This window comes from Girardinichthys multiradiatus, chromosome 1 (genome assembly GCF_021462225.1).
Source record: "Girardinichthys multiradiatus isolate DD_20200921_A chromosome 1, DD_fGirMul_XY1, whole genome shotgun sequence".
Lineage (NCBI taxonomy): Eukaryota > Metazoa > Chordata > Actinopteri > Cyprinodontiformes > Goodeidae > Girardinichthys > Girardinichthys multiradiatus.
Genome location: NC_061794.1, coordinates 47,393,292 through 47,409,045, shown reverse-complemented (window position 1 = coordinate 47,409,045; position 15,754 = coordinate 47,393,292). Strand labels below are relative to the sequence as shown.

Below are 15,754 nucleotides of genomic sequence, written 5' to 3'. Positions count from 1 at the left end.
AGAAGAGAACATACAGAATTTGTGGACATTCAAGGCCTCAGTGGTGCCTGAGACCACCAGAGCACTTGGACCTGTGTAGAAACCTAAAGTTCCCTGGCTTCTGCAAGAGAAAATTTCAGGATATTCATAGGAAAAGTCAGAATTATGATTTAATAGTATGTAGAACCAGAAAAAACTCTTATTTTCTGACTTTTTCAGTGTCATTGTTGTGAAGCAATTTTGGTCAACTCTTCTGTCCAACATTGTTGCAGTTTTACAGACATTTGTTTCTGCACAGGTCTCTGAAGGTCCCACCACAGCATTTCAATCAGACACAGGTCTGGACTTTAACTGGGCCATTGCAGGACCTTGATTATTTGGTTTTTCAGCCGTTCTGTGGTATATTAGCTACTATGTTTGGAACGTTGTTCTGTTAACCAGTTTGGACCAAGCTTCAGCTGTCAGACAAATAGCCTCACATTTGACTCTATAATTCTTTGGAACAAAGAGACATTTATGGCATGCTCAAGACAAACATCATTCCTCCACCTCTGTGCTTGAGATGCCAAATGAGGTGCTTGTTTTTTCAACCAAAATTTGTCTTTAAACAATCTTAAGTCGACATTTCAACAGTGGGCTTTATAAGTTTACACAGCCAACACCCATTTTTATTACCTGTCATTCATCTGCTTGCTGTCCCAATATTTGATCATGTGTTCATAGACAATACACACAAACAAACTAACGGTATATAAGGCCGGTGTTTCCATCTCTACGACACCCTGTGACCAGAAACTGCTACTGGAACAGACTCTTCAACTGATAATCAAAACAAGGTTAAGTTGGACGTCTTGTTGTTCATCATGTTTCATGTTTGGATTCAGTTTATTTGCTGTATTTGGTAACATTCCTGCAGCACAAATTATAGTTCTGTGATTAAACTCTGAACACTGATCTTTCTGAACAATTCTTTCCAAAGATGGCTTCAGGTCTTTTCCTCACTCTGCTTCTTGGTCTGAGCTGTGGACTCTGGACTGGAGCTGATGTAAGTATGCAAAAGGGCTTCAAAAGATTATTTATATGACTATTTTCTGAGAATTGCCTTTTGAGTATATGGAAGACCACCTGCAAATAAATTAGCTGACTGAGATAGCTTAGATGGAGCAATCTGAACCACCAGTGCTACCAGTTGGTAGAAGTTCACTGAGGACACTTGTGTTGTTGGGAATTCTGTTCTAATATTTTGGGGTTTTCCATCCACAGGCGGGAGGTCCACTGAGAGGTATGTGCTTCTTTTATTTTGGGAGTTTATAAAACCTACAGGACTGCGTTGGCAATATGGGAAGTTCTTTAAAAAGATAAAAAACCTTTACATAGCTCAGATGTAATAGTTGGTCCATCCATTAAAGGTACAGAACTATTTTCAATTCAGTATTAAAATCTATTAATAAATTGTTTATATAATAAATGTTGTAACAGAAGGAAATAAGAACAGTAATTATGTTGAATAGCATATAATTATTTCCAACAGTAGGTGTTTTGTTGCACAAAAATGCTAATAAATGGGAACATAAAATAACCCTGAAACAATTTTAATCAAATTATTTTTGTTTTTTAAACCAAAACACTGAAGAAAAGAGACCCGAATTCATAGAATCATCTAAAATAATCCAAGGTAGATGTAGCTTTAAAGAAAGGATCCGACAATATCTGAATGAAGACAAGGAGCTGAATATGGTAAAGATGATTACTGGATGCAAACCAGGTGAGTGTTTAATTGGGTGCAGCTGTGTGGAAAGCAGGAGCTGGAGATGAACGAGAAGATTGCCAGAAGGATGAGAGAACATGAATACAGAAGGAACCACATGCATAAGGAAAACTAGAACTAACAGGACATGACTAAACACCACAGTAACCAGAAGGTCAAAATATAAAAAAGTATTAAAAGTAAAAATAACATCACAGAAAACTGACCATAAAATCCTTCAACTCATGACAACAAAAGTATATTTATTTTACAATGAATAATTTATATTTCCTTGTGTTTTTCAAATGACACAACCAGTCCCACATTAAGCAGCAAGGTCACAGTGGTTTTTATAGAAGGTGGTTAGAAATGCTGAGAAGACATAAAACGACTTCATCAGAATCAAGAGATGTGTCAGTTTGAAGGTTTCACCTAATTTGACTGAATTTTATGGAATTAATTTAACATTAATTAAAGGATCATTTCACAATTACTAACTGATAATTATAATTAGCTTTGTCATTGCCTGTGATGTAAATTGTGATAGATTTTGAACTTTGATTAACCGTTGTTTCAAAGTGTTTGATGCAGCCAAGCTTCTGGACTGTTTGGCTGTTAAAATGATGCTGAAGATCAGTTGCATGGGTTTACCTTCTCACTTCACACGTTTTCCAGCTGCTAACTGTGTCTGCCCTGCTGGTTGGACTTGGTACGAAGGTCGCTGTTTCCAGTTTGTGAACGCTGAAAAGAGTTGGTCTGATGCTGAGGTACAGCAGCTGTGATGGTCACAGCAGATTCTTTTATTCAGAAGAGTTTTAATTTAATGATGTCAGGACATACATTTTATCTTTAACAGAGTTACAAAATCTGACTTTATTTAAACATAAAAAGGCATACAAGTGTAAAGTACAGTTTCATCTTTTTAGACACTGAAATTGGGCTGCAGCAACTGTCTCTCTGCAAACAGTAAGGTTTAAACCACTGTTGTGTTCCAGCGTCACTGCAACTTTCTGGAAGGAAATCTGGCCTCCTTTCACAGTACAAATGAGTACGAGTTCATCAGAGGTGTGATCTACAAAGCAACTGGACAACACACAACAAGCTGGGCTGGAGGCCATGATGGAGTACAGGTGAGAATTTAATATATAGAAATCTGTGTCTGTTGAGCTGCCGAGAATATTTTCATGATTACAAATAAAATAAAAAATAATAATAAGACTTATTTCTGTTTTATTTGCATTATTCCGGTTTTGATTCAGTTTCAGTTCGATTAAGCTCATCCATATGGTGTAAATTCACCAAAAAAGTAATGTTAACGCTCTTTCCAAGACAGGCAGGTCTAATATCTAGAAATACACTGACTTTTTAGATACACCTTGATAGTACCTGGTTGGACCTCCTGCTCCCTTTCAGAACCTGTATTATTCTTCATGTTGTAGCTTCAACAAGGCACTAAAACGTTTCTCAGAGATTTGGGTCCATATTGACCTGATCCATCATGCTGAGAAAGCATGTGGTGGCAGTGGAGTGAAATGACTCTCTTTTAACAGAAAAATACCCCACCAGGACCAGAATAACCATCTTACCAATTGTCTACTGTAAAAATGATCCAAACAAATTTCACGTTTTCTACAGAGGGTGACAGAGGTTTTGGTTGGTTCTGTGTGCTCCGCTTGCACAGGAACTTAAATTTGAAATGTTTTTTCAGGATGGTGTCTGGATGTGGAGTGATGGTTCCAAGTTTGTCTTTCGTTCCTGGGGCCCCAATGAACCAAACAGTCAGGGTGGAGACGAAGACTGTATGGACATCAACCTAAAAGGTACGCATTACTGACAGCCAAAGATGCTTTTACAGTTTCCATATATAGTCAAATAATTAGGTTTAACTGTATGTTTTTATAAAAGATCTTCATCACACCTGCTGCTTAAATAACTTTCTGTGTTAAAGTCTTGCTATGCAGTCAGTATTTGTCTCTTTACAGGAACTAATTATGTGAACGATGAGAAGTGTACCATGAAGCTTCCCTTCATCTGTGCCAGACTCCCCTAACTTTGCTCTTCTTGTGCCTAAATATCTGACATGACCATGTGGCTTTCCCACTGGTGATGTCACTTCCACCAGGAAGTCTCGATGACATCACTGCTCCAACATTAAATTAATGGGATTTCTCATAATTTAATCATATTAATCACTTTAATAAAGCTTTTTCTTTCTCAGCAGTCTGCTTCTTTCATTTGATTCCATCTTTTGAATATTCAGTAAGTTAAGTTTGAGACGCCATTAATGAATGAACTGAAACGAGCTCTAAATCTCAGCTGTAACTTAAACATGTCAGATTTTCAGTGAAGAACATATTAATAAAATAAAACATTTAAAATTATAATTTTCAGCTTCCATAAATTCTGAACCTCTTGTTTTTAACAAAATCACTGGTGCTACAAATATTGCTCCTAATGATCCCAAATCAAGATATCTCAGTAACATTTTTTAAACTTAGACTTTATGTTTATTAAGCTGATCAGGGTTTCTAGGAACTGCTAAGTAAACCTTGACTATCTATTTCTGTGGTGTATAAATATGATGTAACACAGAGGCTCAGTTCTTTTAGCTACCGACTGAGATATCTTGGGGGTCACCCAGTCTCCATGACAACCATAGTGAGCAAAGGTTAAGTCCTTACTCACCTCCCATAAAAGTTAAACTTTTTCTAACTGTACAGACACGAACTTTTATATTAAGGATTCAAGGATTTTTATCACCATACCAGCTCACATCTACATGTTATGGTACGAAATTTGGACTCAGATCCCAGTTAAGAAGATAAATATAAATGCAGTTGTAGTCCCATAATAACAGTCATTTGCATCCATTGAAATTCAACTAAGCAATCACTGAGTTCTAACTAAGGAAGATGAGTCACTGGTGTAGAAACAGCTTTTGTTCAATTTTTTAAGAAACTAGTAATATTTTCCTTTCACTGGTAAATCTAAAAATCTATGAAAAGGAGAAGAAAGGAAGAAATGAAATCCACATTTAGGTAAAAATAAGGAGCATGGGAAAGCAACACACATAAGCAAAGATTTTGCAGGGGCATGGTGGACTCGTGAGGGTGCCAATATTTAAGTATGATCATGTGTGCAAAGAATTAGACTGTCAACACTGACGAAGGTGCCATTGTCCTTGAAAAAGAGATGGAAGTTTTATCAAATGGCCATAAAGTTCAGTTCACAGATGAGGGGGGTTTGCTGGGGCAGAGCGTCGTGTTTACAGAACATCCAGGAGAAACGTTTGGATAAGAAGCCTGTGAAGAAAGGTGATTTAAGTGACTTTGAACGTAGCATGGTTGTTGGTGCCAGATGGGCTGGTCTGAGTATTTCAGAAACTGCTGATCTACTGGGATTTTCACGCACTACCATCTCTAGGGTTTACAGAGAATGGTCAGAAAAAGAGAAAATATCCAGTGAGCGGCAGTTCTGTGGGTGAAAATGCCTTGTTGATGCCAGAGGTCAGAGGAGAATGGCCAGACTGGTTCCAGCTGAAAGGAAACAGTATCTCAAATAACCACTCGTTACAACCAAAGCATGCAGAAGAGCATCTCTGAACGCACAACACGTCGAACCGTGAGGCGGATGGGCTACAGCAGCAGAAGACCACACCGGGTGCCACTCCTGTCAGCTAAGAACAGGAAACTGAGGCTACAATTCACACAGACTCACCAAAATTGGACAATAGAAGATTGGAAAAACGTTGCCTGGTCTGATGAGTCTCGATTTCTGGTCCAACATTCGGATGGTCGGGTCAGAATGTGGCGTCAACATCATGAAAGCATGGATCCATCCTGCCTTGTATCAACGGTTCAGGATGGTGGTGGTGGTGTAATGGTGTGTTTTCCCTTATCCAGTCATTGTTGACTGGGTTGTCCAGTTGGACAATTTCCAGCCCAATGACCATGTTGTCCACAAACCTAGCATACATCATCTCTTCCATCATCTCTCCCTTTCACTTGCCTCCGTCCACACCCCCTAAGGCCTCCATTTCCTCTGAAAACTCCTTTCATTCTACCCCTCTACCTACTTACTGGTCCTGCATAAAATATGTCATCTTCAGCATAGAAGGTATCAGTGGGGGGTTGGTTTTTCTTTCCACTGACCACCTTTTCTGCATGCATTGTCCAGTTCTGCCAACTGGTAACCGAGCAGGTGGGTATATCAATATTATGTTTAGTGACCCAGTTAAGAATCTCAGGTAAAGCATTTGCCTGGAGGGCATTTGTTAACTGTTGTTTATAGGGACTGTCATCAGCAGTATCATTGAGGCCATCCAGTTTAATTGCCTGGTATTTTTGTTACTGGGGAGCTGGTTATTAAATTTGGGGATCTTTCTCTCATAGTGTGAACTCGAAAAAAAAACTGATGGTGAATATGGTGATGCCTCTTCAGTTATTTGTCCCACTGGCGCTGAGGATTCAGGCACCATCGCAGCTGCAGCAGCAGGCTGGAGCTGTGGCTGCCTGCCTCTTCCCCTCACTACACCAGCGTCATTATCTTCTTCTCTGGCAACTGCTTTATAAAACCTCCTTGCTCTTTTTATCGATCCCTGCCTTTCTTTTATGAGCTTCAGCAAGCCAAAATTTATTTTTTATTTTTTTAAGTTTGACTGGGTTTTTTCCTTTTCTTAAGTTTGTCTTTGTGTTGCAATCTCTGTACCAAATGGGTCCAAGCAGGAACCGAAAAATGTCCTTTAAATTCATAATTTTACTGTATTTGGATCTTTTGAGTGCATAAACTTTGCATCTCCTTCTAACGAGGGCTGCTTCCGGACGCAGTTCCCCATTTTAAGAGTTTTTTAAAATTTTATTTAAATTTTTTTATTAAGATTTAATTTTTTATCAATTAAAAACTATTGTTAAGAACTGAGTTCTACTTCTATTAATCTATATTAGCACTATTTGATTCTCTTTCCTTTATTATATATGCTTTTATCCTATTTACTCTAGTTTATTATTATTCAGACTTCTGCTCTTTTTTATTTTATTTTTTAAATATATATATATAACAGAGGTGCATTTATTATACATATCTTGTACCATCAAATCAAACAGAATTCCTATGACGGGGCCCCAACATCTCCCGGAAAACAGGCTTCTAGATCAAACATCTAATTTTGATCCGGTTTTCCGCTTTGAGTTCTTCTCTCGGAGAATCCAGGAGTTTTAGACTGAGATTTGAATGCACCTAATATCCTAATCAGAATTCCTTATGACACCTCTCAGCTGTCAATAACTTTATGTTAACACCAGCAAGGTTTCGGGTTGTCTCACTGAGAGTGCCGTATGATTCTGCAGACACACACACACACACACACACACACATGCACCAACACACAATCACTTATAGGCCTAAATCACCTAGACTAGGTTTTCCGTTTTTTTTATGCACTATTTCTTTTTAAACTCTCTGCTTTTGAATCTCCTTAGGGGAAATTACGAGGACCTTCTAAACTCAAAAACTCCTATTCATTTTTATTTTTAATATACTTAGTTGGTTCCGTCTTACCTGTGCGTTCGTTCACACTATCTGTTGAAACGCGTTGATCCATCCTCCCGGTGCTCCTCGGTCGATTCGGCGGTTACCAACACAGAATTCACTGTGCAGGATTTTTGTTCTCCAGACGTTCTGGAGGCTGCGCAGACTGGAACCCCACATGCACCGCTGGGCCCCGGGCAGCAGATTTCTAGGGCTCCGGCTCGAAGGACCAAATAAATGTTAAAAGCTGATAATTACAGATCAGTGCAAAATAAGACACAAATGAACCAAGTAAGTTTGACTTCCAAGGTGGAGACAGTCCTCTGCAGAACAACAACTTCCTTCTCACAAAGAGAAAATCCTTGCACCAGCCTTTTATTTACAACTCACATTCTAACAAGTAAAAAGCGGGAATCGGTTCAGCCAATTCTTACAGAGATTTCAACATAAAAAGTAGTCATTCCCATATATGGTATAAGCTTGTCATGTCCAGAGAGTGATCCACTCCAGACCACATTCTTTAACTTCCCATAAACTCTTTTTCACACAATCATAGAAATCATCTTAACTAGAGTAGAACTTCAAACATAAACCTAGTTTAAACTAAACAATGATAACTTATATACATTTTTCCAATGACAGCGCTTCTGCCCTCACAGAATAACAGCAAATTCTGTGACCCGTCAAGATTCTGACCCAGACTGAAAATTTGTGCATTAAGCTTTAATGAAGTCAAAACAGAACCTTTCATTCAGGTCATGTAGATGTGGGATTAGAGGCAGTTTGGTGACCAGTCCAGGCAAATAATGGAGACATTGTTAACAGAGAAGCGATGGATTCATCTGACCATCAGGCGTGTTGCTCAGATATGAACCAAAGAATCAGAACAAAAATCAACTTCAAACAGCAACAGTTACATGCAAGCTAAAATCAGTCAGTCAGTCATTTTCTACCGCTTATTTCATAGTGGGTCACAGGGGAGCTGCCTATCTCCAGCAGTCTATGGGCGAGAGGCAGGGTACACCTTGGACAGGTCGACAGTCTGTCACAAGGCAACACACAAACAACCATGCACACACTCATTCATACACCTAAGGGCAATTTAGAGTGACCAATTAACCTAACAGGCATGTCTTTGGACTGTGGGAGGAAGCCGGAGTACCTGGTGAGAACCCACGCATGCACAGGGAGAACATACAAACTCCATGCAGAAAGACCCCCGGCTGGGAATCGAACCCAGGACCTTCTTGCTGCAAAGCAACAGTGCTACCAACTGCGCCACTGTGCCGCCCCAAATAAATCAACCACAAATAATAATCATTACAGACGCAGAAGAAGAAGCTAAAGTAGAACAGCTGCACATTTATGGTCATGTTGCTGAAGCAGCACCTGATCCTGCAGAGATGTTGTGTAACTGAATCTAGCAGCATTTTAGTAAAACAGTGAGTAAAGCCAGTTTCTCCCTGTGGTTCCGGAACTACGTAATGTTGGAGTACAGAGACTCTTCTCCAGCCTAGCAGCCATCAGCCACCCGAGGCTCCGAGTAAACCAGATCCATAAAGACAGAGGATCTGAGCGGGGAGTCCGAGGTACTGATACAGAAACTCACCTGGGCATAGGTTAGTTCCTTCACATCATCTTCAGCCTGGAAAAAGAAAACCAAGAGGTCAGATTGAGCTGCTGCTCGGTTGCTACACTTAAACTACATTTAGCTTCGTGGTCCGAGGACCAGGAGATTCCTGTGTCTGAAAAACACAAAGCAGGAATAAAGTTCCTCAGGAACTTTGTTCTTTGAAATAAGTATTTCAATGTTTCACTGAGGTTATGAAGTACTTTTATTCCTTTAATTATTGGTGCCTTCAGATGTTCAGATGTCAGATGTTCCTGCTACCAGCTCCTCACTATGTTCACCAGAACGATCACCTCTTTTGTCTTCATCCCATTAAACCTCCTAAGAAGCTCTGAGTGCTTGGACCCATCATGCTAACCCCCATCTGTCCATCCAGGTACAGTTGGATAGTTTGAAGGACTTTAGATGTTCTTACTTGAGGTGGTGCTGTAATAGTTTGCTAATTAAGTGATGCTGCATGTTAACAAGGCTGATAATTAGACCACGTAGAACATGGTTTCCAAATACTGTCCTCCTGAGATAGCATGGAGTTAATGAGTGATAGACGATCATACTCTAGAATATCTCATCCAAAACCAACAGCCTCTTCTTCAACATGGACCATGTTGAACTGAGGAGCTCTACAAACACTCTGATAGAGGATATTTGGCCCGAACCAGAACCAAACTCGACCAATTAAAGCCCAGTGGCATGAGAGTTCAACTGCTCGTTGTTTTTCTGCTTTAAACTGAATGAATGAGATCTTTTTGCAGGTACGAAGCATGTAGCTTACTGTGTTCTGAGGAGGACCTGCAGTCACCAAGCTGTAGATGCCATTGGCTTCAACTCCTAGTTTACAGAATGAGATTAAACTGTATTCTGTAGAGGTTTCTACATCTTCACTGACTTCAGCCTTCAGGAGAAAATGGGAAATTAATTTCTCTTCATTCCAGAAGGTTTTTGAAAGTTTATTTTGAACTTTGAAGCTCTTGAAACTCACCTCAGTTGTGGAAAGTTTCTTTGTTTTCCTTAAAGGATCTGAAAAACAGACCAGAAGTTTCAGAAACCTGCTTTCAGACCTCCTCAACATCACAACCTTTTCTACAGGTTCTTATGTTTCCTTCAGTGTTGAACAAACTGACAAACCTTTATTTAATAACCCATTTAAACCAGTTTTCACGTCCACTGAAGATCTACTCTATGGTCCAAGCAAACCGTAACATGACAGTGAAGGAACCAAATGGTCCCAAAACCCCTGGAGTCTTAAAGTAGCCCAACCAAAAAGGACAGGGGACACAGTGGATGACATTCTTGTCCATATTAATAAAATACATGAAGACCAGTTGGACAAACTCCATTCACCCTCGAACATCTTTCCAAGAATACAGAGCAGGATCAGTGCTCCACAATCTGCAGAGGAACCACAGTCCTGGTGGCAATGTTCCAGACCTCTATTTACTGTTGCACAGCTTAGTAGCATCCAGAGCTGTAGCATCTCAGCAGATTTCTGCTCCACACTTGGATCCCTGCTGCTTTGGTGTAGTTTAAGTACCTCAGGTAGGTCAACATCTATAAGGAACCATTCATCCATCCAGGCTTCTCGACCTCTTCTTTCAGGACAGGCAGTAGGAGAACCTTCTACTGACTGCCTCCTAATTTTAAAGCTTCATTGGATATGTGCACACATATATTTATCTTTGCTAAAACCCCTGAAGGAAGATCTTATGTTGGACTGAAATGCTGAAGAAAAATTTGCAGTTATTTAGGTCACCACTGCAGGTTTCATTCACAATTTATGTTGTTTGTACCTTTATCATGTTTCTCTGATCTGTTTCTACGGAAGACCAGCAGGCCTGCAGTTAACAGGATGATGAAGGCCAGAGACAGAAATTACAGCAACATTACAACTTTACTGTGAATTTGCACAAAATGCATCCAAACATAATCTATATGTAAAAACAGTCTTAGCAAACCAACCCAGGATCTGTCAGACTGTGTGGTGAAAATGTGAAGAAAATATTTATCTCTGTTTCTTACAGGCAAACATCCAATAAATCCTTAAAAATACTAATCAGCATCAAACTGAGCGTCATTCTGATAAGTGGAGGTAAAACTCATCAGATGTAGTGATTGGATGGACCTGAAGATACTCCTGGATCACAGCTGAATAATCAGTGATCGGTGATGAACCTGAAGGTGTGTGACTTGCTGAACTGGAGCTGAAACTCTGACGGGATGTTCCTGAAAAAAACACAAGTTACTTTTTATATTGTGTTTATGGGATCAGTATTTTTGGTCACATATAATTAATAAGAAGATGAAGTTCTGATAATTATTAGAGAGAAATAAAGATTAGATTTCTCTCACCATGTGTGAAACTTGCTGAACTGGAGCTGAAACTGGGCATGGTGGTTGTTGTGGTGGCGGTTGATTGGTCGACTGCTGAGAAAAGCTGAGTTTAAGCTCTGAAGAAACAGATTTTAAATGATCTCATAGTTGATTAAAAAGGTTTTCATCTTTAAATCACAATTATCAAACTGAGGTGTCATATTGTACATTAAAATAAACCAAGAATTTCATAAAATACATTTAAATTATATACAGAGCCTTGCAAAAGTATTCAGCCCCCTTGAACTTTTCAACCTCCTGCCACATTTCAGGCTTCAAACATAAAGATATAAAATTCAAATTTTTTGTGAAGAATCAACAACAAGTGGGACACAATTGTGAAGTAGAATAAAATTTATTGGATGTGTCAAACTTTTTTAACAAATAAAAATCTAAAAAGTGGGACGTGCAATATTATTTGGCCCCTTTACTTTCAGTGCAGCAAACTGACTCCAGAAGTTCAGTGAGGATCTCTGAATGATCCAATGTTGTCCCAAAGGACTGATGATGATAAATAGAATCCACCTGTGTGTAATCAAGTCTCCGTATAAATGTACCTGCTCTGTGATAGTCTCAGGGTTCTGTTCAAAGCACAGAGAGCATCATGAAGACCAAGGAACACACCAGGCAGGTCTGAGATACTGTTGTGGAGAAGTTTAAAGCTGGATTTGGATACAAAAAGATTTCCCAAGCTTTAAACATCCCAAGGAGAACTGTGCAAGCAATCATATTGAAATGGAAGGAGTATCAGACCACTGCAAATCTACCAAGACCCGGCCGTCCCTCTAAACTTTAATCTCGAACAAGGAGATGCAGCCAAGAGGTCCATGATCACTCTGGATGAACTGCAGAGATCTACAGCTGAGGTGGGAGAGTCTGTCCATAGGACAACAATCAGTCGTACACGGCACAAATCTGGCCTTTATGGAAGAGTGACAAGAAGAAAACCATTTCTCAAAGATATCCATAAAAAGTCTCGTTTAAAGTTTGCCACAAGCCACCTGGGAGACACACCAAACATGTGGAAGAAGGTGCTCTGGTCAGATGAAACCAAAATCAAACTGTTTGGCCACAATGCAAAACGATATGTTTGGAGTAAAAGCAACACAGCTCATCACCCTGAACACACCATCCCCACTGTCAAACATGGTGGTGGCAGCATCATGGTTTGGGCCTGCTTTTCATCAGCAGGGACAGAGAAGATGGTCAAAATTGATGGGAAGATGGATGGGGCCAAATACAGAACCATTCTGGAAGAAAACCTGTTGGAGTCTGCAAGAGACCTGAGACTGGGACGGAGATTTATCTTCCAACAAGACAATGATCCAAAACATAAAGCCAAATCTACAATGGAATGGTTCACAAATAAACGTATCCAGGTGTTGGAATGGCCTAGTCGAAGTCCAGACCTGAATCCAATCAAGAATCTGTGGAAAGAGCTGAAGACTGATGTTCATGAACGTTCTCCATCCAACCTCACTGAGCTCCAGCTGTTTTTCAAGGAAGAATGGGCAAGAATTTCAGTCTTTCGATGTGAAAACTGATAGAGACAAACTCCAAGAGACTTGCAGCTGTAATTGAAGCAAAGGGTGGCGCTACAAAGTATTAATGCAAGGGGGCCGAATAATATTACACGCCCCACTTTTCAGTTTTTTATTTGTTAAAAACGTTTGACACATCCAATAAATTTCATTTCACTTCACGATTGTGTCCCACTTGTTGTTGATTCCTCACAAAAAATTTGAATTTTATATCTTTATGTTTGAAGCCTGAAATGTGGCAGGAGGTTGAAAAGTTCAAGGGGGCCGAGTACTTTCGCAAGGCTCTGTATTTGTGGCTTAAAACCAACACTGCACACGCTCTTTAAAAAACACCTCTACATGGCGAAACACGGTGGTGGCAGCATCATGCTAAGGGGATTATTTTTCTCAGCATGGTCATGAAAGCTGGTCAGAGTTGATGGGAAGATGGATGGAGCCAAATCCAAGACAAAACTGGGGGAAAACCTGTTAGAGGCTGCAGAACCGGGTTGAGATTCACCTTTTTGCAGGACAACCACCCTAAACACACAGCCAGAGATACAATGGATGGTTTAGATCAAAGCAGATTAATGTGTTAGTATGGCCTAGTCCAGACCTTAATCCAACTGAGAATCTGTGGTAGAAAATGTTCTTCATAGACGCTCTCCATCCAATCTGACTGAGCTTCAGCTATTTTACAAAAAAGAAATTGTTCAGCCATTTGATGCGCAACCCTGGTAAAAAGAAAGCCAGAAATACTTACAGCAGTTACTGCCGTGAAAGGTGGTTCTACAACGTATTGACTCGGGAGGGCTGAATACAATACACACCAATCTTCAGATTTTTATGCAATAGGCATATTTTGTGTTGATCTGTTACATAAAGTCCCACTAAACACCCTCGAACCTCTGACTGTAATGTGACAAAAGGTAGAAACATTTTAACAGTGTCAATACTTGTTTTTAATGTATGTATCATATTATAACATTGATTAAATATAGAAAACATGAACCTAATAACCTGATGCAGCAGTGATGCAGAGAAGAACTTTCTCCATCCTTGTGTTTTCATTGTTCTCTGGCTGCAGGTTTCCAGCTTCTGACTTTTAATGCAAACATGCAAAAATCTTTACCTCCATCTATCTGCATTTTACAAAACAGATGAGTATATAAACAAGTACGTTCACTGTCCAAACATTTCAAACAAGCTGCTCAACTCAGAGGACTCATTTGACTCCTGGTTCCCTGGAATGAGACTCTTTCCTCAATGTGTGGACTCACCCGCCAGTTTAACACCTTGACGACTGAGCTACCATGCAGCTATTTCTTTCTCTCCTGTTTCCTTTATTGTCAGGTGGAGAAGTGGGTTGGTTGCACTTTCTATTTTGTCCCGGATCATCAGATCTGGTCTCAATCATCCCATCATTCCTGCAGTTTTTAAGACCACCTGGGACACCTACACTTTGCCAGATTCCAACAGCAGCCAACACATATTCAGCTGGTTTTCTAATAATCAGCCACATTTTTCTGTTGTTTGCACAAGTTCTTTTTATCAATGAACACGTTTAAAAGATCCACCACAGAAATAAGAAAACTCAGCCCCACTCTTGTTTTCATTTATCCTAGAAGAGAGCAGATATGTTTTCAAAGCAGAACAGCTTAGTCTCTTGCAATAGAGCTGTTTAAAAACTAGTTCATATGAAAGTTAGCTGCATGTTTAAAGAGTAAAACAGAAGACGATGCTTTGATTTCAAAATGAGACACCAGAAACAGAGATTCCCTGAGTTTTAAAAGCATCTTGCTTTATTGGAAAGAATAAAACCTTCAAATTAAGCTCTACAGGATACAGAAAGAGTCATCGGTTCTCCTTACAATAACCTAAGCAGCTCTAATTAGCAAGCCCATAACATGGCACAAATAATTATGATGAGCTCCAGCTCTGAAATAAACACTAATTCTAATTTGTTTTAAACAGAATTAAACTGCTCATTACATGCAGAAATAAAGTCAGATTTCTTGGAAAGAGAGAAATGTTTCAGACAAATTTTCAAGCATGCAGGCATTTTTCTCTTAAAAATAAATGAGACATTAAAAACAATCCAACATAAATGGCCTGAAGGATGAGTAAAATCAGCTGCCAATGATTTAACTCATTCAGGTTCATTGTGTCAGAGATTATAATGTTATACTTCCATAGCTGTAAACTATTTTTTTTAATGATAAATTTACATTAACATGATTGGTTCGGTTCAGTATTTCTGTTTTTGTCATTTTTTTTTACAATCTCTTCAGTAAGATTTGTTTAAACTAAAAATCCTGGAGTACAAAAATTAAAATGTTCACATCTGAATTTCATTTAAACTCACGGAAAACCCGAGATATATCTCTGAAGCAGATTTCTCATCATCTTCCTAGTCCTCCTGCTGCTCCATGTAGATCTTTCCATCCACCTGCTTCCTCCAGCTCAGGCTGATATTACCTTGCACTCGGTTCTCCTGTAGCTTCTGTTTGAAATGAAGAAAAAGACCTGAGACTTACAGGGAAACATTTTTTACATCCAAAAAAATATTAAAAGGAAGCAATTTTACACAAAGTTTTATCTTTGCATGATTATTTTCCTGCAGGTTTGGCCAGAACTGATACACTTTAACGTTCTTTTTAATCACTGGCACATTTTCTACGTTCTGTTCCTTTCAGCTTGAGCCTTCAGATACCTGCGGGCAGTGAGAGGACTTTAGTGCATGTGTCTACAGGAGAAGTTTACTTCTGAATGTTCTGTGTTTGTGTGTTTTATTGAAATTATTGCAGAACCCATTTAAAAACACCCTGAACAGCCATGAAACAGAAGCATCAGGCCTCACATCATTAACTCAAGCTTTACTCTAAATGCTCTTATGCAATATCTCAGACATGAAAAAATATACCCTCACTTAACTTCATGTCAGTTTTTTGAAGGCTGGAAGTTGATAATCAGTATTTATTTATT

At 39.3% G+C, this 15,754-nt stretch overlaps 1 protein-coding gene and 1 long non-coding RNA gene across 3 annotated transcripts; one reads left to right on the top strand and one right to left on the bottom strand.

Moving 5' to 3' along the window:
* Positions 1-742: 742 nt before the first annotated feature.
* LOC124874406 (galactose-specific lectin nattectin-like) lies at positions 743-4,013 on the top strand. The gene is made up of 7 exons (XM_047375758.1): positions 743-815; positions 959-1,024; positions 1,243-1,261; positions 2,402-2,493; positions 2,722-2,856; positions 3,435-3,546; positions 3,709-4,013. Exons 2-7 carry the CDS (start codon positions 959-961, stop codon positions 3,774-3,776), a joined length of 492 nt encoding a protein of 163 aa, XP_047231714.1. The 5' UTR covers positions 743-815; the 3' UTR covers positions 3,777-4,013.
* Positions 4,014-8,434: 4,421 nt separating this feature from the next.
* On the bottom strand, positions 8,435-15,267 carry LOC124875247. 2 transcript variants are annotated; one of them, XR_007040004.1, is made up of 6 exons: positions 15,135-15,267; positions 11,229-11,300; positions 10,670-11,102; positions 9,862-9,899; positions 9,655-9,774; positions 8,435-8,897 (listed from the first exon to the last, which is right to left on the bottom strand). It is a non-coding gene; the product is annotated as an uncharacterized LOC124875247 (long non-coding RNA). The 2 variants fall into 2 exon arrangements; XR_007040002.1 differs by having other exon boundaries at positions 9,862-11,102.
* Positions 15,268-15,754: the final 487 nt, after the last annotated feature.